Source organism: Danio rerio, chromosome 2 (genome assembly GCF_052040795.2).
Source record: "Danio rerio strain M-AB ecotype USA chromosome 2, GRCz13ab, whole genome shotgun sequence".
In the NCBI taxonomy this organism is placed as follows: Eukaryota; Metazoa; Chordata; class Actinopteri; order Cypriniformes; family Danionidae; genus Danio; species Danio rerio.
This window is the reverse complement of record NC_141022.1, coordinates 51,703,952-51,728,402: the sequence shown is the minus strand read 5'-3', so window position 1 is coordinate 51,728,402 and position 24,451 is coordinate 51,703,952. Positions and strand designations below refer to the sequence as shown.

At 36.3% G+C, this 24,451-nt stretch overlaps 1 protein-coding gene across 7 annotated transcripts in view; it reads left to right on the top strand.

Moving 5' to 3' along the window:
• gigyf2 (GRB10 interacting GYF protein 2) overlaps positions 1-24,150 on the top strand; it is a 52,697-nt gene extending 28,547 nt beyond the window's left edge. For 2 of the 7 annotated variants that reach the window (XR_015477806.1, XR_015477805.1), the window contains exons 20-29: positions 10-150; positions 1,504-1,662; positions 4,434-4,679; positions 6,518-6,646; positions 8,766-9,044; positions 14,085-14,272; positions 14,388-14,536; positions 16,411-16,592; positions 18,810-19,291; positions 19,617-20,506. Coding sequence is in view for 4 of the 7 variants with exons in the window: in XM_087239677.1 (XP_087095803.1) it covers positions 10-150; positions 1,504-1,662; positions 4,434-4,679; positions 6,518-6,646; positions 8,766-9,044; positions 14,085-14,272; positions 14,388-14,536; positions 16,411-16,592; positions 18,810-18,969; positions 23,457-23,524 (1,701 nt within the window). In the remaining 3 variants the exon portion in view is untranslated. 7 annotated transcript variants of the gene reach the window in all.
• Positions 24,151-24,451: the final 301 nt, after the last annotated feature.

The following is a 24,451-nucleotide window of genomic DNA, read 5'->3' as shown; positions in this document are numbered from 1 at the left end:
GCTCCAAAGCTGGAGATGGAGAGACGGGAGGCAGAGCTTCGGGCCAAAAGGGAAGAAGAGGAGAGGAAGCGTTTGGAAGAGGCTCTGCGTGCGAGACAAGAGGAAGAGAGGAAGCGTTTAGAGGAAGAAGAGCTGGCACGACGCAAGCAGGTCAGGAGACAACAAAAAATATGCTGTCGACATCAGGCACAAAAAACCCAAAACATGTAAAAATCTGGCTGGAAAAAAAGCAGTGAATGAAAGGATTTTTTCTATTAGTAGGAATTTATTTTATTTAAGCACACAAGGCACTTTTCATTCCTGGAACACTGTGCTTTGTGTTTACATAAATGATAATTGTTAAATCGGCCTTAAGTATTGACTGCTTTGTTCGGTCATGTAAAAAAAAAAAAGTGTTTATTGTTTTGTAGTAGGGATGTCTAAAACTACACAGAAAATTGTTGCATCATTGAAATGGCAATGTGCACATTGAATTTTGCAATAGTCCCATCGTAGGATGTTTAATTCCTAGTAGTGATCAAGCACCATGTTTCGAAAATAAGTTAATTTCTGTTTTTTTATAGTAGAATATGCAAGTAGTACACAAAATGGGATCACATACAAAGAAAACAAAACCAACAACAAAAACATGAAAAAACAATGTTTGTGTGTGCGTGCATATAAAGGTAACTAGGTGGATGATCAGAGTACACACATGAGGGCAAAAAAAAAAAAAAAAAAAATATATATATATATATATATATATATATATATATATATATATATATTTTTTTTTTTTTTTTTTTCCCCTCATGTGTGTACTGATATAAATATATACATAAACAACATGTATAACTCATTAAATGTAGCAAATAGCACAGATATAAATAAAAAAGATTAAGAAAAGATATCAGGGTTTAATTTGCAGAGACCCGCTCAGCTGTCAGTAGAGGTGGTGGTTTGGTGGTGTTTGACAAGGTGCGTGCGACGTGTCTGAAGAGTGAGGAGAGATGCGGTGGGGAGGGGTGAGAAGGGTGCGCGACGTAGCCTATTTGAGGACCGGGAGGGAGACGCGAGATTACCGGGAGATTATTACTCGTTTGCGGGAATCCGGGAGACTGGCGAAACTTCCCGCCATACTCATAATTCTCTCTTCATATCTTCGATCTCGGAGCGATTGATTTGGCGCAGATCCTAGAGCAATTGCTGGTTTCACATATGCCAAACGAACCGTGCTAACTGGGCAAACAAGACCCAAACAAAAGTGTAGATGCGAAAGCACCCTAAGCCAAAGGAGAATGAATGAATGAATGATATTACTTAGAGCATTACTGGTCAACATAGTCAATGAAAGGGTGGCATATTTAAAGAACTGTTTAATCCGAGTTATTTTAATGTTATCCATTGAGTGTAGCTTTTAGGCACTGTATCAAATTGGTGTTAGTGATAGAAACTCTGCCGCCAGCTCAAAGTATTGTTGCATATTTCCGCTTTGCTCAGTGGAGTTATTGGTGTTTTCTGTAGGAGGAGGCTCTGAAGAGACAGCGGGAGCAGGAGGAGGCGCAGCGGAGGAAAAAGGAGGAGGAGGAACGGTTAGCTCAGGAGGAGGCTCTCCGGCGACTGGAGGAGCGGAGGAGAGAAGAAGAGGAGAGGAGACAAAGGGAAGAATTCCTCCGCAAACAGGTAAGACCAAGCTTATGCATTCAATCGTTTTGCATTAAATAGTTTTAAAATCTGGTTTGGCTTTTGTCACATTCAAGGCATGGGTGAATAGTTGTTGCCAATACCAAGTTTACGAGAAAAAGGTTATGGTAATACTTTACAATACTGATCCATTTACTAAGTTGAACAAGCAATGAACAATACATTTGCTACAGTATTTATTCATGTTTATTAACATTAGTTAATATAATATAAACATAAGTTTTTCCTCACTAGTTCTTGTTAAAGGTTCACAAAACCCTGGCATACTTTTTTTACTCCACTCCTGCCCACTCCTGCCCTTTGCTCCCAGAGCTCAACGCCCTTTATCATGCATCTTTTGAAAAAATTCTGAGGTAGACTCGAACCGAAAGTGGGCCTTTTAAATTGGTACATTAACTAAACCATGTGTTTTAGGGTGCTTTCACACCTGCCTTATTTAGTTTGGTTGAATCGCACTAGAGTTCATTTTCCCTCTTGGTGCGGTTCGTTTGAGTCGGTATGAATGCAGCAATCATACACTAATGTGCACCAAAAGCCGACCAAAAAAGCATACCGAGACCTGCTTGAAGAGATGGTCTTGGTGCGGTTTCAAACGAACGCTGGAGAGGGTAAAACATTACCTGATGGATCATTGGTAATATTTTCGCAAGATGAGCATGTCGCAGTTTAGTTAAATGAATTCACGCATCCTCCTGAACTGATGTGTGATGCATTAAAACATTGTTTTCTAGCTGCTGCTGCGCTTCCTTCTCGAAATATATAGTTTGTCTAAAGCAGGGATACAATCAGTCTGCGCAGTCGTCCCTCTATAGTAAAAAGCAACATTTTGTGTTTGTGGTTTGTTTACTTGCGCGAGTCCATTGGCATTTTCCTGCACGTGAATTCTGACCAATCGATAAGCAGTTTAGGAACTTTGTTCAACAACATCTGGCCAATGAGAGATGAGGACTTTGTCAGATGAGTACATTTGGGTTCTTTTTAACTAGTTGGGACCGAAGCCAGCAGTGTGGTGTGAAAACGAACCAAAGATGGCAGAAAATGCAACAATGTATCATTTATTGCCCTTGGTCCAGACCAAATGAAGCAAATTGCAGATGTGAAAGCACCCTTTCTACTTATTTTTAATAATGCCTTAAGAAATGTTAATAAACAACAAATTAATAACTTGATTGGTTTGGGACTTGTGGAGTTGTGCATCGATGGATTTGCTCTTCAGTGTCACTTTCAGCAGTGAAAATTAAACCACACTGAACTGAACTAAGCTTTGACACAATCTACATGGTAAAAGCGCTATTTAACAAAGATTAATTCATTTGAATTTAAATTCATTTACAAGGTTTGTTCATGTTAGTAAACGTATTAACTAATGAAATCTTAATGTAAAACGTGACTATGATAATTTAGTGATCACTTAATTGAATTAAGTTGTTGAAAACGGTAAGAAAATGAGTTATGCCTTCTTTAGTTACCATGTCAGTCTTTTAGCCTGCATTTACACTGCAGATCTTGATGGTCAATTCCAATTTTTTTGACTATCTGGAAAACCCTATTCAGTGTTTGTGCTGCAAAACTCCTCTTACTATAAAACACATTTTACTGGACTGTTCTGCTTTTACTGATTCCAGAAGACTTTTTTTATGAAATGAACTTTTAACGACATTTTCAACAAAGTGAAGCCAGAAAAGATTTTAGAATTTTTATCGTGTATTAACACAAAAAATCTTATTTAATTTATGTTTTATTTTGTTTGTTGATTTTAAAATTTTATATTTATTGTTGGAAGATTCCTGCCTTGAAAATATCTTTGGTTGCTGACATGGCATTAAATAAAAAATACATTACATTATATTACATTACATTGACTCTATCTGATTTTTTTTTGGTGACCTGTAAAAGTCATCTTTTAAAAGTGACTCTTATCCAACTGTCTACATTTACACAGCACCACAAAGGCATAATGACCAGGGAAAAAAAGAGGGCGCTGACTAACAGCTGATAATTAAAGAGTGCTCTTTTCTCTATTCTTGTATGTAATCTGCTTGCAGGTTTTGACAAGCTGTTTTACTATAGTTTATCACAGGAAGGTTCTCATTTGTCCATCTTCTATTGATATATCGGCTTTTTTTAAACCTTTAGGCATCTTAATGTAATGTCCATGGCGTGATTTATGTATGTGATGTATGCACTAGTTTTATATTAGTTTATATTGGTTACATAGCGGACATTGCATTCTCTCATTCTCGTTAACAAGCTTAAATACCAGTGCTATATGACAATATTAAAGCTGTTTAGGTCCTCGTTTATGAGATTTCAGGTTTGGGACTCTGCTGAAGTCTGTTCTGAAATGAAAGTGTCAGACTTGACGTCATTCACTATGGTTTTTAATGATGCTCGACTCGCATTGACGGGTAGAAATCCGATCTACCTGCTTACACAGCAGACACGAGAACACAGATCCGATTCAAATCAGATAAATTTCCACATATAAACAAGGTCTGAATATGATTTGAGTTAATAGGAATCAATGTGATTTGTTCCTGCTTACATGTACATGGGCCATATCCGATCTGCGCCACATGGGAGAAAACAATCAGAATTGAGTCACTCAAAGTACAGTGTAAATGCGGCCATAAAGTGTTTTATTTGAAAGCAAAACAATGGCTTTATTAATAATAATGTGTCATTAATAACCATAGTCCTTCATACAATTAGCAGCCTTAATTTTTTTAAATTAATATTATTAAATTCAGCAGGAAGAGGAGCGGAGGAAGCAGGAAGAACTGGAAGCTCAGAGGCGGCGTGAGGAAGAGAAGAGGCTGGAGGAGGAGGCTGCAGCCGCTGCAGCAGCACTGCTCAGACAACAGCAGGAGGAGCAGAAGAAGAGAGAGCAGGAGGCGCAGAGACAGCAGGAGCTGCAGAGACAGAGACAGCAGCAACAGGAGGCACTCCGACGACTCCAGCAGCAGCAGCAACAACAGCAGCTCGCTCAAATGAAGGTGAACATCCTGCACACCATATATTTACTTGCCATGTCATCTTGTAGCCTAATAATAATTATTTATTTTATTAGATTACATCTTTAGATGGACTTTAGTACAAAATCTTTCTCATTTCTCTTTCGGTTTCTTGTTAAACTGTTTTCCATTAAGAGTACATTATAAGTCTACCTTTTTAAATTACCAAAATGAGAGCTCTTTAATATTTGTTTTTTACTCTGCTTTATGACATGACTGGATTCAAGGCCTTGAAAGCACTTAAAAACAGGTGCTTAAAATGCTTGAATTAAAATTGAAATCAAATTAGATTTTAGTGTTATTTCAACAGATGTCATGCTGCTGTCAAAAACAGAATGAAAAAAAATAAAAATTCTTAATTCCGCAATCTTAAATTAAAATCTTTTACAAGAAATATGACAAATAATGCACATTAAAAAATATTTTAGATTTTTATTTAGTTTAGCAGTGTAACCAATACAGTATTTCAGCTTATAAAGGCATACATTATTTTACTGCCAATCATTAATTTTTTTAAACAATATAAAAAGTAACTAAGCACAAATTAAATTATAGCAATAACGATAAAATAATAATGTAAACAATATTAATAACAAAATATACACAATTCGGTGAAAGTCAAATATACACCTAATAGTCAAACTCTATATTAAATCAAATTAAACCTTTGTTCTTATTTTGAAGAGGAGACTGTAACAGGAAGCTTACTGGTTATTAAATTGGAAAATGCATATCCTGCAGATTCAAAATAATAATAATGCACACTTTATAAATATTTCAGAAACCACATTTGAATATTACCATTTTTGATGATAGCTTAAAGTTTTATGAACTACCGTTTAATGCATCTGTTTTTTATTTATTTTTTGGAAAATGACATTCAAAAATCATTACACTGACACTTAATGTTAATACTGAAAGTGAAATATACACTTAGGACTTCCATGGCACTGCATATGCTGGGATGTGAATTACAATAGGGCTTGATTTCAAATTAACAGTGCTTTAAGTCCTTGAATCGACTATTTATGAAAGAGTGGGAACCTTGTTGTGAGTATGATGTTGTGTTTTATAGTTTAATACATGTATGGTTTAATATGTTTATAATAGTTTTAAGTATTTTAATTATTCGCCTAGAAATTAATAATCAAACTGTTATATCATGCTCGTTTTTCAGGGATTTTTATTTATATTGGTATAGGACAGTAGAGGTTTTACAGACAGGAAAGTGTGTGGAGCAGGGGGGGAGGATAGACAAAGGACCTTGAGCCGAGAATTGAACTCTGGTCACCGTGAGCACCACGGTGCTATGTGTCGACACACTAACCACTAGGCCAGGGGGTGTCCAAGCTCAGTCCTTTAGCTCCAACCCTAATCAAACACATCTGATCCAGCTTATCAAGCTCTAACTAGATATACTAGACACTAAAGGCAAGTGTGTTGAAGCAAGTTGGAGCTAAACTCAGCAGGACACCGGCCTCCAGGACTGAGTTTGGACACCCCGGCACTAAGCTATTGGCACTGGCATAGTGCTAGTATTTTTTGCATAGTACTCAGAATATTATTTACATTTATATAAATGATTTTATTTAAATAAATGTGAAATTTTAGGTTTATAAATAAAATATGCAATAAATAAACTTTCTACTGCATATTAACAACTGCAATTTGATGATGATGATTATTGTTGTATAGTTTACTTTTTTGCACTTTATCACAGACCTGATTATTTTACAGAAGAGAACGTGTAGAATAGCTGGTACATTACCTAAATATGTGGACAGATTGTGTTTGATATTTTCCCCCTTGTACGTTCTCAGCTACCTTCATCCTCAAAGTGGGGTCAGCAGTCGACCACAGCAAACAGTCTCTCACAGTCTCAAAATGCTCTTTCGCTCGCTGAGATCCAGAAACTGGAGGAGGAGAGAGAACGACAGACTCGAGAAGAGGTATAAAAAACATTCCTCTTCATCAACTCAAGCAGATTTTTTGTTTTTTATTCATCTCAGGAAGATATTCAAGTTATTTATCATAGATCAAACTGAAAAATCATGTTTAATCTTTTGATATGACATTTTAAGTTTTGGATAATCTCTTCTTGTCATTTAAAGTTGTCGTCATATGTAATGTGTACATAATGCATCTTGCAATGAGTGTCAATAATCAAACAAATCATCAGTTCAAGCTAACAAACCAAACAGAAGCCACAAACCATGAAAAGTAATCACAACAACGAAAATGGAGTAGGCTTGTTACGATACTGGAATTCGATAGCAATCTGTACTAAAATTTCAAAAGCATCCATTTCCCACGAACATTTGAACGCTGTTGAGTACGTACTTGAACATCGCTGATTTGCCATTGTGTTAACGGGCTCAACAGAAATGACTGATTGGCCATGAAGGTCATCAGTTCACAGAATTCACCACTGTTTACTGAGTGTAAAAACAGATACAGGGACACTAGAGCGTTATAAAGACACTTCGATCAGCTGGTTTGTGTATAAGCTGACCTAAGAGCGATCTGCTGATGAATCGCAGCTTTAAAATGCAGTGTCCCTGTATCTGTGGTTACATGCAGTAAACAGCAGTGAGTTCTGTGAACTGACGAACTTCACAGCCAATCAGTCATTTCTGTTGAGCATGTGAACACAATGGCAAATCAGCACCGTTTAAGAATGTGCTTAACAGCGCTCAAATGTTCGCAAGATATTGACGTTTTTAACATTTCAGTATCATTGGTATTGAATTTCAGCATTGTGACAACGTTAAAATGGAGCATCTTACTACTGTTATTATTGACACTTTTAATACAGTGTATGAATTACTGACAAACTTCGTATCATATAGTTTTCTGCTGGTTTCTAGGACTTGTTGACCTTTTTGAAAACGAACAAGTTGAAATGAAGTTGCAAAAATGGCTCTTAAAGGAAGAAATAGAGCTCAAAATTTCACCTTCAGACTAGGGCTGGGCCGATAGATGATGCCATCGTCCATCGCCGATGGCCAATAGACAGCACGATGCTGAGCCGGCATCTCCGATCCTCTTTCCCGCCCCCGTCGCAAACCGGCTCGTGAAATTACACACTTGGGCCCTGTTTACACTAATACGTCTTAGTGTTAAAATGGCATTTTAGAATGAAAATGATCCACATCCACACCGTGTTTCACCTAGCATTTCTGCACAGCCCTCTGTCCACTGAAAACGCACATCATGTGACCATACACATACAGCCGCTTACTGTCGTGCGCTCGTCTGAGCTCCAGAGAGCAGTAACACGTCGGAGAGTTTATCAAGGATGTACCGCTGGATCGTGTCGCACTATAGTTGTTAAACATGATATTCAGACATCCCAAGTCTCCCAGAAGTTCCGGGAGTCTCTATGCATTTGCAGGACTCATAATGCCTGCAATCGAGTGATAATCTCCCTCCCGGTCCTCTAATAAGTCACGCACCCTTCTCACCCCCGCATCCCTCTTCGCTCTTCAGACACGTCGCGCGGACTCTGTCAAACACCCCCCTCGTACGATGCCAAATTGGTCGACATCGCCCAATCCTACTTCAGACTGCAGAAACTATCATTAAAACTGTATTATAAATAAATGCCAGACAGAATGGGATCTGTGTTTAATTAATACATTTTTATAATTCAGCCCCTACTACGAAGAAAATCAAGCTGTTCTTTTAACTCCAAACATGTCCAAATTGTTTATCCCAGATACCGTATTGGACACACTAGACTCACTAGACCTATTATTATGTTGTTGGACAACAATTTTTATCTGGATAGACTTTAAATTTCAAATGTGAATTTTTTTTTAATCAAAAGTAAATCCTAAACTGGTTTAGATTTTTTTTTAATCTTGTTTAATGTGTTGTTTTTTGTTATTGAAGTATTTTAATGTTATAACTATTTTCATTATAGAAAATGTTTAAATGTATATAAAATTCAATTTGATCTGTATTTGCCATGAACTAGCCAGAGAAGCTGGCACTTAACTCAAAACTCTCTCTATTTTCATAACACAGATCTAACTTTTCCTTTATCTCTGTTGATTGTTTCTGCAGCAGAGACGTCAGCAGCAGGAGCTCCAGCGGGTCCAGCAGCAGCAGCCTCAGACCAAGCTCCCTGGCTGGGGCAGTGTGGCTAAGCAGCCCATGGCCACTAAATCACTGCTGGAGATCCAGAGAGAGGAAGCACAGCAGATGAAGCAGCGGAAAGATCAGCAGCAGCAGCAACAACAACAGCAGCAGCAGCAGCAGCAGCAACAACAACAACCACCTCCACAGCCTCAGCCTCAGCAACATTCAACCATCACCCAGCAAAATCGCACACAGAACCGGGCGGTGAGTGACTTACACATCCTCTGATCAAGCCTGCGTCAATGTACACTCAAAATGCTGTCAGCAAAAGTTGTCTATCTAGAAAATGTCATGCCAGAGTTTTTAATATTCTAGGAAAAGATCTTAAATGGTCAAGTACAAGTCTTAATAGTGACCCTGGACCACATTTCCAGTCATAAATAGTCATTTTGTTTTAAAATTTAGATTAATATAGATATTAATTGAATATTTTAACAACACATTTCGGAATATTAGGATTTTTTTCAACCGCTTTATTCAACATTACTCAGGCAAATAGTTTAAATAGTCAAAAGCAAAAATATTTAAATAAAATATCTGATCTCCAAAAATAAAATAAAACATATATGTTAGAGACTCTTAAACTTGATAAATAAAATGTTACAAAGTGTGTGCAATGGTGAAGGTAGGTCAACATCTGTAAAGTGTGAATAATAATGTTACAGTAAACCTCAAACTCTGTAAACAAAACAAATTATGACTATCAAATCTGAGCTTTCAAGTAAAAGAACTAACTATCATTATTCAAATACATATTGCAACATTAACAATTCTGAAGTTGTATGATGAATATATGAGTATAATGAAGTTGACTACATTACCTCTATGCTAAAAAAACGTTCAGATGGCAGAACTAGTGGCTGGGATGCACAAGAAAAGAAACCAAAAAGCCACTCTGCCGACATCCTTGCATCGTTTTTATTTACAATTTCTTTACTGCTGCTAGCCATGGCACTCATTTTTGCATGTGTTGTTATTCTGACCTGAAGTGACAAGCGCATGTGCCTGAATTCCTTGACCATTTACAATGAGCTTTGCGCTCTCGCTCCCCTGGCGTCTCTCATAACTAGACAATCATTAAACATTTTCTCAGAGGATGACAAATGAACAAACAATTGCTGTGGTTTCGATACAAGTTTATGAAGAAAAGTAAAAACCGCTGCTGTGTTTGTCAAAGGTAATTAGCCTGCCGTTATTACTAAAATGTGTTTATTCTGTACAAAGTGTGGAGCAGATCGGTTAAATTGCGGTGCCCTCATGGCATTCGGAAAAGTTAAGATGTTTTCACCTAGGTGCGGCTGGAAAATGTGTGCGGTTCACGACATGTGCTCGCCGCTTGCACAACATGCCTCCTTTGGAAATGACAAACTTACACCCTAAGCTTATTGGCATTGCTTCCAAGACGTGCACTTAGCAGTTTTAATAAACTATAGCTACATACACAATCTTTTTTAAAATTTTTTTTTTATTGTTATTGACAATGGTGTTCGGTCAATAAATATCGATATAGATTTGATCGCCCAGCCCTACTTTCTATTGGTCTATGGTTTGTTAGGAGTGGATAAAATACAGCTAATCTGGAGTTAGATGGTTCAAAATACTAATAAAATCACCTTATTATTATTATTCCAATCCAATTATTTAAATTGGATTCAAAATCTAAAATGTCTTCTGGGAAGATGAATTAATATTCAAATGATTTCTAGAAATAAAATAAATAAATGTAGTTTTGACTTTAATAAAATGTTGATGTATAATTTTGACCACAATAATATACAACAAATGTTCCTGTGGACTTTTCACTCATTCTAAATTGACTTCATGTACTTCATTTTGCCCTTCACTTTTTAAACTATTTGAGTTTATTTGTTCTGTTGAACACAAAAGAAGATATTTAAAAAAAATGACGCTGGGTTTCCCATCGACTTTATAGTATTTGTTTTTCTACTACTGAAGTAGATTGTGGTTTAGCAACCACTGTTCTTCAAAATATCTTTTGTGTTCAACAGAAAAGAGAAATTCATAAAGGTTTAAAACCACATGAGGAACAGTAAACAATGAGGTATTTTTCTTTTTTAGGTGAACTATCTCTTTAAGAAGATTTACATTTTTAGGTAGAAAAACCAGTCAAGCTTTGATATTGAAAAAGTTGCATTGTTGCACGATATAATAGCTAATTGTAAAACAGTTTTTCCTTAAACAGTGACTTTCTCCTGTCCTGAGTTTTGTTCACAAACTGTTTTACTGAGGATATTTTTGTGTTGGAACGCTTAAGGATGTAATGAGATGTGTGATGTTAGTTTATTTAGTACTCTAACTGGCCTTACAGAGGAAGCAGTGATCATGTTCACTGCTACACGTACTGAGATATCTGTACAGTGATCTGCCACCACATCAAAGACCACCAAAACTGTTTATTGTTAGAATTTCCTGATCAAGATGAGACAGTTTCATCTCAGCACAAACCCCAAAATAAAATACTCATTTGGGGAGGGGTTAGGTAGCATTAAAACAGACACAAGGCTAGTAGTGTTTTTATTTTTTAGAGATATAGAAGCTCACAAATCAGTTAAAGTAGTGACAATGGAGAGAACAAATTATTAAACAGAGCTCTTAAAGTTTAAAAAGTTGAAAAGTCGATTTAGTTGCGCCAATTTTAAGGCCCTTAAAAAGTCTTAAATGCTATTTTACATTCATATTTCTATGAATATACTAAAGTTTGCCTGAATATAAACTGTGAATACTGAAAAGCTGTTTAGTTCATGAAATTGATAAAATCCGGCTAGATTTGACATCATGCTGCTTTGTTTACTGCCGTAACCAGGGAAATGCTGTTATTTTTCCTGTTGTAGGCGCCACTTGCTGGATTTTCATTTTAATTTAGTTTATGCATAATGTTTTAGTTTAGGATTAGTTTCTTACAATGAGTATTTAGTAATTATAATGCAAGTTAAATTGGCGCCAATGTTACCGATTGTAGTCTAAAGGCTGGTTTATACTCTTTTGCGTCCGCTAGTTTGCTTGTGTGCACAGCGATTGTGACATCATCAGGTGTTTGCGGAGGTTTGCTTTGGGTGTGCGTGACATGACTTCAGCTGGAGGAGCACACAAAGTTTTTTGAGACTCGAGCGAACAGTGTGCCGCATTATTTGATTCGAGTTAAATATGAAACACTTTGAAGAGATTGTCTGTAACAGGTACGTCTGTACAGACATCTTTTTGATCCGTCCAAGCGTGATCATAGGGATAACTAGATGGCCAATCATTTGGCTAGAAATTGCAATAGTCAAAGTTTTTGTAAAAAAGTTTTGGAAAACTTTGAGGATCAGTTTGGGGGATCAAACAAAAAGAGAGGACATGGCAAAAGTAGAGATCCAGAATGTTTTTTCACCATTCATAGGTTTTTCACTGATGTGTATATATTACAATATTACCTTTTAAAACTATTTAATAGTTACAAAACTAAAATGAATTAACAAATTATCTATTTAATAACTGGAAAAGAATATTTGAATCTAACTTAAAAAAAAAAAAAACGTCTGTATATTTTAATGTGTACTTTTTTTTTTACTTCTTGCCATAATAAAAAAAATCAGTTTGAAGAGCAACCCATGTTCTATTGTAATTTATATTTTAATAAACTTTAATAGACTGTCCGAGATATGAACAAAAGCAAGTTATTCCTCAAAGTTTGATTTAAAAAAACATCTTGAATGGTTATAAAAATCTTTATAATCATTAAAACAATTCATAAAAATTATTAGTTAATTTTTTAACGATATTAATGATATGTAGTTCTGGAAACTTCTTGGAAACTATGTTTATCGTCTGATTTTACAGTGAGTTCCACTTGACGTTCCATGACGTGGCACCAGGCAAAAGTATAAATCAGCCTTAAAGTAATGATGAGGAAAACAAAAATGTAAAATGATTTAAACAAATTAACACAAACGTAATCAACAAAACATCAATACGAGAAAAGCAAGCATACACAAATCCACAAATAACTGTGCGTTCACACTGAAAGCAGCGTGAGCGTCAAAGTTCTCTCTGGCCACCCTGGAGACAACTCTGTCTGCCTTCAGCTTTGACAGCAAGAGCTCTGTCAATTTGCTACATTGATCTCGTATTTAAAGGGGCCGTTGCAGCAAATTACTTGTATTCCTGCATTAAAAGCATGCTTTCTAGCATGAAAATATTGCATGTTTTTTTTTTTTTCATAAATTCATTTAACCATGGTAGATCAAGTTGTTGCATGTGGTGTGGCTTTGCTCCACTTATCCAATATGTGTCCATATGTCTGAAATATTCTGAAGCAGCAATACCGTTACTGGTTTGTATTGTCCTTCTAGTTAGCATGAGATTTCCTCTAAAAAAAAAAAAAAAAACATTAATGGACATCAACTCGCCAGTAACTTCATGTAAGAAAACATCATAAATAATTGGAAATACGATGACCGCAATAATCAAACCCATGGGAACAACTGTGATCGGAACCAAAGTTTACAGCACTGTTCTCTGGAATCTACATCTATATTGTGATTGCTTCCCGCTGAACTGTGTCATAGCTCATTTTCATAAAGTTGACTTGATTTCAACGTTCCCCGAAGCCACGGCGCACCGATTCTTGTCGCTGGCTTCTATTGAAAAGGAATGACTTCTGGCTACTTTGACACTCTCGCCGCCTTGTGTGAACGCACTGTAAGAATAAAGCTTGACCATAGCAAAATCAAATCCCATTACATCACTTAGGATTGGATTATGTTTCTGATTTGTTTATTTTCAGTAATTGCATAACCTCTCTTTTTCCATCTATTAAGGTTTATTTGTGTAGTGTTCATACCAGTAATTTTCATTTCAAAGCAGCTTTACGAAAAGGTGCACATTATTACAACATTGCAGTCCAAATTAGAAAAGTTAAGGAGTTGTGTTTAGGTTGAATGGTATATAAACATAGTTGACCTGTAGTTATACAGTATATGGACCATCATATCATACTATATCATAACATGTAACAAGAAGCAATTCAGTTATAACTTAATGTTAAACCAGTTATAATAACATTATTTATCAATATGTGGCTCTTTTTGGATTCTTAGAAGCTATAGAAATTGAAAATGTAAAACAGGAAGTACGTTGGGACCATTGTTTTCGATTACATCCCTCAAAAAGGTCTATAGTGTCCTTCCAAAATGATGTTTATGTGTATAATACATGTTCAATAAAGTGTATTGCTTCTTATAGGCCATCAATACGTCAGTGTGGGGTTCTGTCAATAATGTGAGCTCAAGCTGGATGATGGACAGCAGTGTGTGGGGCGACACGCAGAACTCTAATATTGGCTTCTGGGATGAAGCAGTAAAGGAGGCCGCTCCACCTCAAACCACTCGCAAGAGCCACACTCCGAAAAACAAGGGCAACGCTAACCTCAGGTAAACCACTGTCACACGTTAATGTCCATGCTGCTCTAAAAGCTCATATCAAAAATATAATACCATTTGGTGCGGAAAAACAAATCAATGTTATTTGGTGACCTGTGTGTTGCAGTAATAGCAGCAGCGGTAAAGCCAGTAAAAAGGTGGAAGAGGAGGAGAAGCTACTGAAACTGTTCCAGGGAGCCAATAAGAACCAGGACGGCTTTATGCAGTGGTGTGAACAGACCCTGCACACTCTCAACACAGCCAATAACCTCGATGGTGAGGCTAGATCTTGGTTATTGGTTCATGGCTATGTTTAATGAAAAACAAATTTCCCACGTGTCCTGAAAGTGCTTGAATTTCAAACAAATGGATTTAAGACCTGGAAACTACTGGAAATTAACAAACATGGGTCCTTGAAAGTGCTTGAATTAAATTTGACATGAGATTTATGGCGTTATTTCAGTAATTGTGTTGTGCTTTTGCGAAAAACTGATTTAAAAAGTGAAAATTCTTCATTTAAAACTTAAGTTTAAATTTTGTACAAGAACTATTGACAAGTAATGTACATTTTATCTGATTCAGAAACCACATTTGAAAATTACCAGTAATGAATTTAACACATTTTATTAATATTCCTTGCACATGACTAGGGGCCTAGGGTCACTGTACTCTATATTTCAGCTGTTGCCATCAGCAGGTCGTTTTAGGGTTCCTATATTTGCAGGACAAATAGAACCAGAAATTATTTTATAATGGTGGCCATTAGGTCATTAAATGAGTCCAGGGGGAAGGGGCATGTTTCTATATATTGATATATTGATGTGTGGATGTTGTGTGGTAATATTTTTTTTATGTGTACATGGAACTTCGCCTGTGTATGGTACCTTGTTGCAATTTTAGTTTCCCTAACGGGATAATAAAGCTGAGTCTGAGTCTGACTATTTTAAATGGTCAGCATTTTTGAAAATTTCAAAACATCATCATTACTCTGGCTTTTTAATATAAATATTAAATCTATGTGAATTAAGTACAATAAGGACTTTCATGATGCTACATATTCCGAGGGAATTTAAAAAAGGTATTCATTTGAAAATAATGGTGTTTCTAAAAGTTCTTGAAAGTCCTTGAATCTGCTGTTTGTGAAAGAGTGGGAACCCTGGAAATGGAACCCTGGAGCATCAAAGGAAGTCTTACGCCCCATTCACACGGGGCTTCAGCGTCAACGCTTGACAGAGGGCGTGTCTGTAGTTGGGGCCGATGCGATCGTCATAGCAGCGTCAGTCAATGAAATTAGTCACTGTCTGAGCTGGTGTATTTGCATACAGCAATCTGATTTGCTGACGCTTCTGTCAGCGCTTGAAAAGTTGAGCAAGTCCCAACTTTTGCAACGAGCAACACCTCTAAAATAGTGCCGACGGATTCACATTGCAGTTCAACAACGCATGAAGTCATCCTCTCAAAGTGAATGGGAAGCGTTGAAGCTGACGCCCCGTGTGAATGGGGCGTTATGTTTGTAGGAATAGGCAAAAATACATTTTATGGGTCAAAGGGATCTTTTCTTTTATGCCAAAAGCTATTTTAAAATTAAAGAAAACCTTGGGATTCAAGACTTGTTTGACTTATGTGATGTAAATTGTGCCTCTTTATGAAATATGGTGCAAAAAACACGACTTTTACACACTTATTTTGGACCATGGGCACTGCCATTATTTTCGACTATGTAATTAAGTTTCTCTGCCTCTGCTGTTTCTATTGTCAATGCAGCACAACTGGAGAAACAAAATAATTTTAAGATGCTACATTGTGCAGCTTTTGCTTGTCTTTTTTAGATTCTTTTTTAGATTAGAGTTGTCACGATACTGGAATTTGTTCAGTGGGTACTGAAATTTTAAAAGTGTCCATTTTAAAAACGTCTCCCTAACATTTGAGTGCTGTTGAGCACATTCTTAAACACAGCTGATTTGCCATTGTGTTCATATGCTCAACAGAAATGACTGTGATTGGCCGTGAAGGTCATCAGTTCACCGAGCTAACTGCTGTTTACGGAGTAATAATACAAGGACACTGGAGCGTTTTAAAGTCATGTCAATCAGCTGTTGTATTCACAATATGTTTTTCTGAAAGTCATTAGTCTTCCTTTCTCATCACAGTTCCCACTTTTGCATCGTTCCTGAAGGAAGTGGACTCTCCGTATGAGGTGCACGATTATGTACGAGCTTATCTGGGTGACACTCCACAGGCCAAGGACTTCGCCAAGCAGTTCCTGGAGCGCCGTGCCAAACAGAACGACAACCAGCAGAAACCTCAGCAGGGCCAGCAGCAAAAACAGCAGGTGGGTTTCATACATGTGCAAAAGGCCAAAAACAATTATACGTCGTTTATATCAGTTGTTTTTGTAGCAGCAACAAAGGTTGGCATTAGATACAAACAATTACAACAATCAGATTAACTGCCATAACAAACTTGCAGGTTCCAACTTAAAAAAAAAATCATCAGGTTAAAAAAATAATCAAGTATTTTATAAATCCTAAAATATTACAATTCAAAATATTACAAAGGTATTTCTCTAACGATATTGATAATAATCACGATAAATATTCATCTACTACATCTCTACTTAAATTATATCTATTTTCTAATAAGCAGTGTGATTTATAGTATCATTGAGATCAACTTAACTAAAAACAAATTATTAAAACAAGTTATTATCATGTTGAAATGCACAAATTCTATAGCCTAATTACAATTGCTGTAAATGTAGTCCATGACTGCTTTAATACATAATGCATTTGTAACATAATAAAGTTCATATGTAAAATACATATTTTCCAATCCTGTCATAATACTTGGGTGCACTTTCTGTTACAACTGTAAATCCAATGCTTCATGGCACATTGTTCAAGACATGAACTATAAACTAGCCTGTTGTTAGTGTGAATGGAACAGTACTTGTGTTGTAATTGAGCAGTGTAGATTAATTCTGCTTATTTACAGGGATATGATTCTCCCATATAAATATGGGTTTCTGTATTTGCTAAGCTCAATGGGGCGACCCCTGTAATTTGCAGAATTTATGGGGAGGTCTTAGTGAGGTTAATCGTGATCAAAGCAGAAGACCTGTTTTATGGTTTGCGCCTTTATTGTTTATCATTGTGCACAATAAGGAGCATTAACTGCTTCATTCCGGATGTCTTTCAGCTCTAATGATATTGTGTAGTCCTATAATGTGTGCACATTTATCCTCTGCAAGTCCTCTGTCCTGATGTCTTCATTTTCGTCTTCCTTTCCTTCTTTTTTTTGTCCTCAGCTATATTTTATGAATATTTACAAATGGTAGAATAAACAGTAAACATTTCAAAAAGCTGCAAATACATTAGCAAACAGTTAGCCTGTTAAAATAAATAGCTATTATAAATAAATTGAATAATATGATCAGATCTCAAAAACCTTTTCTTTATTGTATAACTTAAACATTATAGTTATCTCTCATTTAGATGTTTTGTTTGATCACATTAAATCACAGAGGCGTCACTTTTAAAATCCACACATTCATAATGAAAGCATTTGATTGCTTTCCTAACTGTTTATACTCATTTAAGACAACAATGGTTGTGTTTAAAAGAAAACCCACCAAGATCGACATGTTTAGATTTTGTTGTTGTTGTTGTTGTTGTTGTTATTATTATTTGTTAATGTCTGTTCAAACACGCACTCAAAACCCAGTGTCCACTTTTTCTCCACTTCAAATTGCGTGTACAGAATCCATTTGGAAATCAGCGTCTATTTATCGTCCGATAGTCTTGTTTTGAGTATTGCATAGGAGGTGCAACGGTGCCTGTAATGGAAAGGAAGGGTACCCTGACATTTTTATATTTATTTTAAAGTGTTTTCATGCCTAAATAAAATGAAAGCACAGAACAGATTCACATTCGTAACCTAGTGGTTCGGCAATATGAACTGTGTATAGGGAAGATCGGCTCTTTAATGTTTATTGTCACCCTTCATAGAAAGATTGAAAAAAACAGGAGAAATACGGGAAAATACCTTTATGGGATGAAAGCGGGATAGAATTGTAAAATACAGGAGAATCCCTGGAAAAACGGGAGGGTTAACAGGTATGGACTGATCACATGCCTGTATATATTCCACTTATTATATCCTTAACGTTGTTTTATTATAGGAAAGCTCTATTTGAAGAGTTATCGTTATCGTATATTGCATCAAAATTGCCAAAAACTACTGGAACTTTGTACGATTTTTTTCTGATGTATGTTCTTGTATTTTCAAATGATTTGAGGAATGTTGAAATCCAGAGAAATAAGCAGTTTTAACATGAGACTAGTGTACGCTGTCAATTTAGTTTTATAGATATAAGGGAAACACAGAAGACTTCAATATGCTTTGTGTGTGTTTTATTAGACTGCACAGAGCAGCATTATAACAGAAGCCTAAAATGTATTATAAAATGTATAAAAGCTCTGCTGCTTTTGTGCCACATTATGTGCATGTTTGAGTGGTTTGTGCTGATCTGTCTGCATTTGTGTGTCAGGAGTCGGTGTGGGGAATAAGAGAAGTGCCACAGTCAGTCCTGCTTCAACAACAACAACAATTACAGCAGCAGCAGCAGCAACAGCAGCGGTTTGAAACAGTCACTTCCGGCAAGAAGAAGAAGAAACAGAAGATGGTACGAGCCGACCCAAGCCTTCTAGGTGAGTCATACATCAAGTTTAGAGGTTAAAACGTATTAGACAAGTGACTCAACTGAGACTTTGAAATACTGTGACGTGAAGAGAAACTGATGAGTAAGCATGACTTCAGTCAAAACCAGACTAACAGATTGATGGGAAAAACCACATGAGCGTCTGGACCACCAACATCAATCAAAATACTCAAAAGGAAATAAAAAAATCATATGAATATACAGTGCTCAGCATATATAAGTAAACCCCCCACAAATCTCTCATTTAAATTCATATTTTTTATAGAAAGCTTTACAAAATTATATTTGTGCATATACATTAGATTAGTCCAGTGGTTCTCAAATTTTTTTCATCAAGTACCACCTCAGAAAAAAATTGTCTCCAAGTACCACCAAAATGAGCAGTATTGAAATACAGTAGCTTAGTAGGCCCAGTAAAGCAGCTACAACGCTGCACAGTTAAAACATGTGGCAGATAAACTCAGAAATATAAGTTATATGTCATATATGGCATACTATATACATCATTTTTGATAAATTTTGAAATATATGTAGCATGTACGTGCCATATTTAATTCCTCCGCGTACCACTAGAAGGAAGCCCGCGTACCACTAGTGGTACACGTACCACAGTTTGAGAACCGCTGGATTAGTCAGTACTAAAGCCAAACCTGGAGCTAATCTAACAGAATAACTTACAATAATGGTTCAATGATTAGTAGCCCAAATTTATATCTTAGGGAAAAATAAAAAATGAAATTTCAAAAAATAGCAAAAATCTAAATAAGCAAAAAATACATACAATTGTTAAAACGTAGGTTGTAATTGTTTTTGCAATATTTTACATGAATGTAAGTGTTTTATCTTTCCATCTCTAAAGATGTCTTTGACTAAAATACTATTTTAACTAATTTATCTGTTTAATAAATCTGTTTTGTTTAAATGCATCTATATATATTACCCATATTCACTAAAAAATGGATACAAATATTAATTTTCAAAATAGGGTGTACTCATATATGCTAAGCAGTGTATTTATTATTATTAGAAAATTGCATCGCCTGGATTATTTTTCAACATATAGTCTTCTAAATTTGTCTTTTTGTTAATACATTTTATGTAAAACTTTATCTGTAAAATTAAAGAGTAACCAGCCGCAAGGATATTAAAAGTTTAGCATATTTTGATGCCATTTTTAAATTTGCTGTAATTTTTTTGTTCAATTGTTTCATTAATGGTTTTGAATGTTTTAGTTTCATTTTTATTTTGTGAACATGTTTCTATTTAGTTTTTTATATGTGTAATTGTAGTTTAACAGAGTTAACAGAAAAGTCTCCTGTTGAACAAAGTAAAGCTTAGTGTTTGCACAGCTTCAACTCTTGTTCAAATGTCTGAGTAATAAAAGTAAAACTTTGAACAGACACTGAACTCAAAACAACACAAACGCAACTTCAATCTATAAAGATAAAAATGGTTAAGAATTCATAATAACAAATTCATAACAACAAGTGTCACACTTCATATTAAAGATCATGCATGTATTTAAATTTGCCTTGTTTACATTTTTTGGCAAATGAAGATAATGTATTTCTCTGTTTATAAAAAAAAACTTCAGGTATCTCTGAAAGTCTAAATGCTTATTATTTTGGCAAAACAAATACAAAATAATGTAATTTTGCAAACTATTTAACTGTTGTTAGCTAATTAACTATTAACTCTTTAACTGTAGTTTTAGTCTTGGTTTTAGTTTTTGTTTACTAAAATAACCTTGACTGGCAAGATGTCGTTGAATTGTTATGAAAAAATGCACACAGTGAAGGTGATAATGCTGCCACATTGTTTTTTTTTCCTATCATTCAAAAGTGGTGTAAATGGTTGTAATGTAAGATAGAGGTGTCAAAATGAATTGTTTGTTCGGGGCAACAAGATGCAGACGCAGACAAATGTGTATCGGTTCAGTAATAGAATCGGTTATTATGTATTGACGTCATTTACCTCTTATGCGATATTTCGCCGTAGCTTAACTACTTAAAAATGCAGAAACATTTTACTTGCATTTATTTTATTTTTTTTGCATTTATTTGCGTAATTTTACTGCCTGTGTTTGCTGGACAGTCTTTCACTGACACTTACAGCAGAAGCCTCTATTTTACTGCGATTGAGAAAATGAAAGTAAACATTTCTCTCTCACTCTCACTGTGGCCCGTTTGACCTGCTTGCGGGTTTTTTCCCTCTCCTCTCGGCTGTTACAGCGATACTTCTGGATCCAGACATGAGCGCGTGTCTGCAGATTTTTCTCCACCGTGTCTATCATGGATCAGCTGTGATCGTTGCTGCCATATCAGTGTCACTCATCTGTGAAGTGTATCAGCGCATATTTAGCCAATTTCAAGAGCAGCACTTTTTGTTAAAGGGCCATGAAACCCCCTCGTTTCAGCAGGGTGTTTTCACACCTCTACTTTGGAAAAAGTCAGAAAACTGGGCGTGTCCAGCTCTGTTTAGGGGGGAGTGTCGGAGGAAGAAAAGAGGCTTGGTATGGGAGTGTCTATTTGGGCGCGCTGAATTTCAGAGTCAAAACACACAACCACAGCGGACACTGTGACTGTGTTTACATGGACATCTGTAGTCGAATTATTTGCCAAATTATTAAATGGTGGACTTTAACTGCAGTTTGGCTCTTTCATTCAGGGAATTTATTAATGTCCCTCCCGACAAACTTGATATTTGATTCGAGGATCTGCTCTATGTGTGTATTTTTCATGCAATGTTTGATACCGCACGGCGAATGAGAGAAAAAAAAAACTCAGCATTTCCCGGAAACTTAGATACACACGGCAGGTAGCGTCAGAAAGCCGCGTGTGTTATTCCGGTCACAAAATCCAACACGAGGTTATAGTTTGGTTGTAACTGTTAGTGCTAACTATTGCACTCGGTGCATACGTTTGTTTGATACGAATAAAATACGAACTGAATAAACAAAGAGCACTGGTTGCTCACTAACCAAATCTGTAGAGACAGGACAATCACCAGCAACTAGAGCCGCGTCTTTATTTAGAGGAGACTACAAGCGAATCCGGATCTCAGCATTTGCAGATGAGAACAGCTCTCAGGTAAACAATAATCCTCCTTAGACACGTAAGTTATTGTTGTCGAGCGTCGCGTACACTGTTAATCCACACGTGATCCAGATGAGCTCTCACAGAGAGAAAATGAAAACGAAACTTAATGGCAGCAAACTATAAAAGCAACACTTCACGCTTGTTTTGCCAACACAACGTGGCGTCTTTGCCGTCTACACCCTGTAAGTAATGAATATTAATGAAGTTGCACAATAGAGCGCGCTGATTGGTTTGAACCAAGCCTTACTCATGCATTAATGTATCACACAGTAAGACGTAATAAGACTCACTCTGGCACAGACGCCCAGTCTGCACGCTGGAATACAACGCTATTATGTCATGACCGTGACGCAGCTTCAAAAATTCGTTTCAAACCGGAAGTACGAATTTGCTTGAAATAACGCAAAAACAACCAATTTACACTTATTAGTGAAATATAGGTGTCCTAATAGTGTTTTTAGCAGTGTGGGACACATATATGACTGTCAACAGCTCAAAAATGTGTTTTGGTGTTTCGTGACCCTTTAAGAGTGTGACCAATCGGGATATTTATATTTGTTTATTTGCTATAAATGCTCATGTTGTTTAAAGGTACAATTTATATGTCTGACTTTTTGCATTAAAGGACAAAATTGTATTACAAATAGTATATAAATATGTTTATGCATTTTAATACAAGAATTGTTGTGCTGTGAAGAAAATATAAAACTGTGTATGGAAAGCATCGTCAGTGCACTGAGATATCGAATTGAACTGAACCAATGGCATTATAATCGTAACCGAAACCGTAAGACCAGTGTAGGTTCACACCTGTAATGTAAGATTTGTTTAGTCATAGTAATTACAATTTTGCTCACATATTTTTTGTTGTTGTTTTTTTTGTTTTGTTTTTTACAGCAAAAAGTTAAACTCCTGCTTTTTAAGGTTTTTTTGTCTCAGATAAATCAGCATTGAAACGTGAGTCAGGTTAAAGTCAGGTTAAATTACTCAAATGCATTACAATGAGGATTTGGAGAAGTGCTTTGTCCACTTTGTCCACACAAAAGCTAAAAAGATAAACATAAACCTTTTGCTGACAGCGATAAATGTTTGCGCATGACGACAGGTTTTGATCTTTGGTTTCATTTTATAATAATGGACTTATTTTTCTATGACGGTTTGAATGTTAAGAGTTTAAACAAGAGAGAAAAGTGTGAATGTTAAAGCCTATTTGAGAAAAGTGTGAAGTGAGGGGTTTCACAGCCTTCTAACATCTATAATAATTGTAACTTCCTGGATTTGCCCTATTGTGGGTTATTTTTAAAACGTAACTCCCACAAGTCACGAAGCACGACTGTATTGTAAAACTCATCATGTTTTCTTTTTCACATGTGTGCAGGTTTTTCTGTCAATGCCTCCTCTGAGAGACTCAATATGGGCGAGATCGAGACTGTTGAAGACTTTTGAGAGCTGCTGATCTTCAGGCTCCCTCTACTGACTGTTTTCCTGCTCAACAGCTGCCCTCAGATTCCCCTCACTACCTTTTTTTTTCTCCTTTTTTTTTTAAATCCTCAATTTCTGATTTGGAAGCTATTCGGGGCAGCAAGTTTTTCTTCCTCCCTAATCCAGAGGAAACCCCAGTTGCAATAACAGCGCTGCCCCACGGCCATGAAAATATCCCCAAAATAAAAATAAGAGAGCGAGGTTTGCTTCGGCAGGAGAGGAGATTCTGCTCGACATCATGCTCACGATTATCTCAGTCCCACGTTTCTTTAAGTGTCAATAGACGGAGCGCGGAGGAAGCATATTATGTATGATCCCCATCACAACTTCCTTCATATTTTTTTTTATTTATTGGTTCCTGCCCTCACTCTTTTAGCGTATTCCGTTTTCTTCCCTCCTCTCCCGCTTTGCTGCCCCGGACGTCGACAAAACAAAATAAAGACTCGAAGAAATGTCAAATGAACACGGTCCTGTTTTAAGGACATGTTTGAAAGTTCCAGACAGTTATCCATTTCTTTGTAAAATATTAGGCTGTTTAAAGAATAAACTTTCGATTCTGCATCTGTATTATAATATATGGAAATGATGAACCAGTGGAGTCATACTTTTTTTTTATTATTATTATTGCAGTACGACAAATAAAACAAACAGTCTCTTGTGTGGGCTGTTCTGCACACTCTCGCGCATAATGCATAAAGCAGGCTTGTGCAAAGTCGAATGTTTGCCCAAGAGGGCTGTTTACAGTTATGCACCATGTAGATTTTCATGCTTATGACACACCTGTGGCTTTCCGAGGATTTGAACAGGGGGTAAACTGGAAATGCCTATAGCTCTGGAGAGATGTGTCTAAAGCAGCTTCTCCAGACTGAAGTGTTTCAGAGGCTGTGTGTA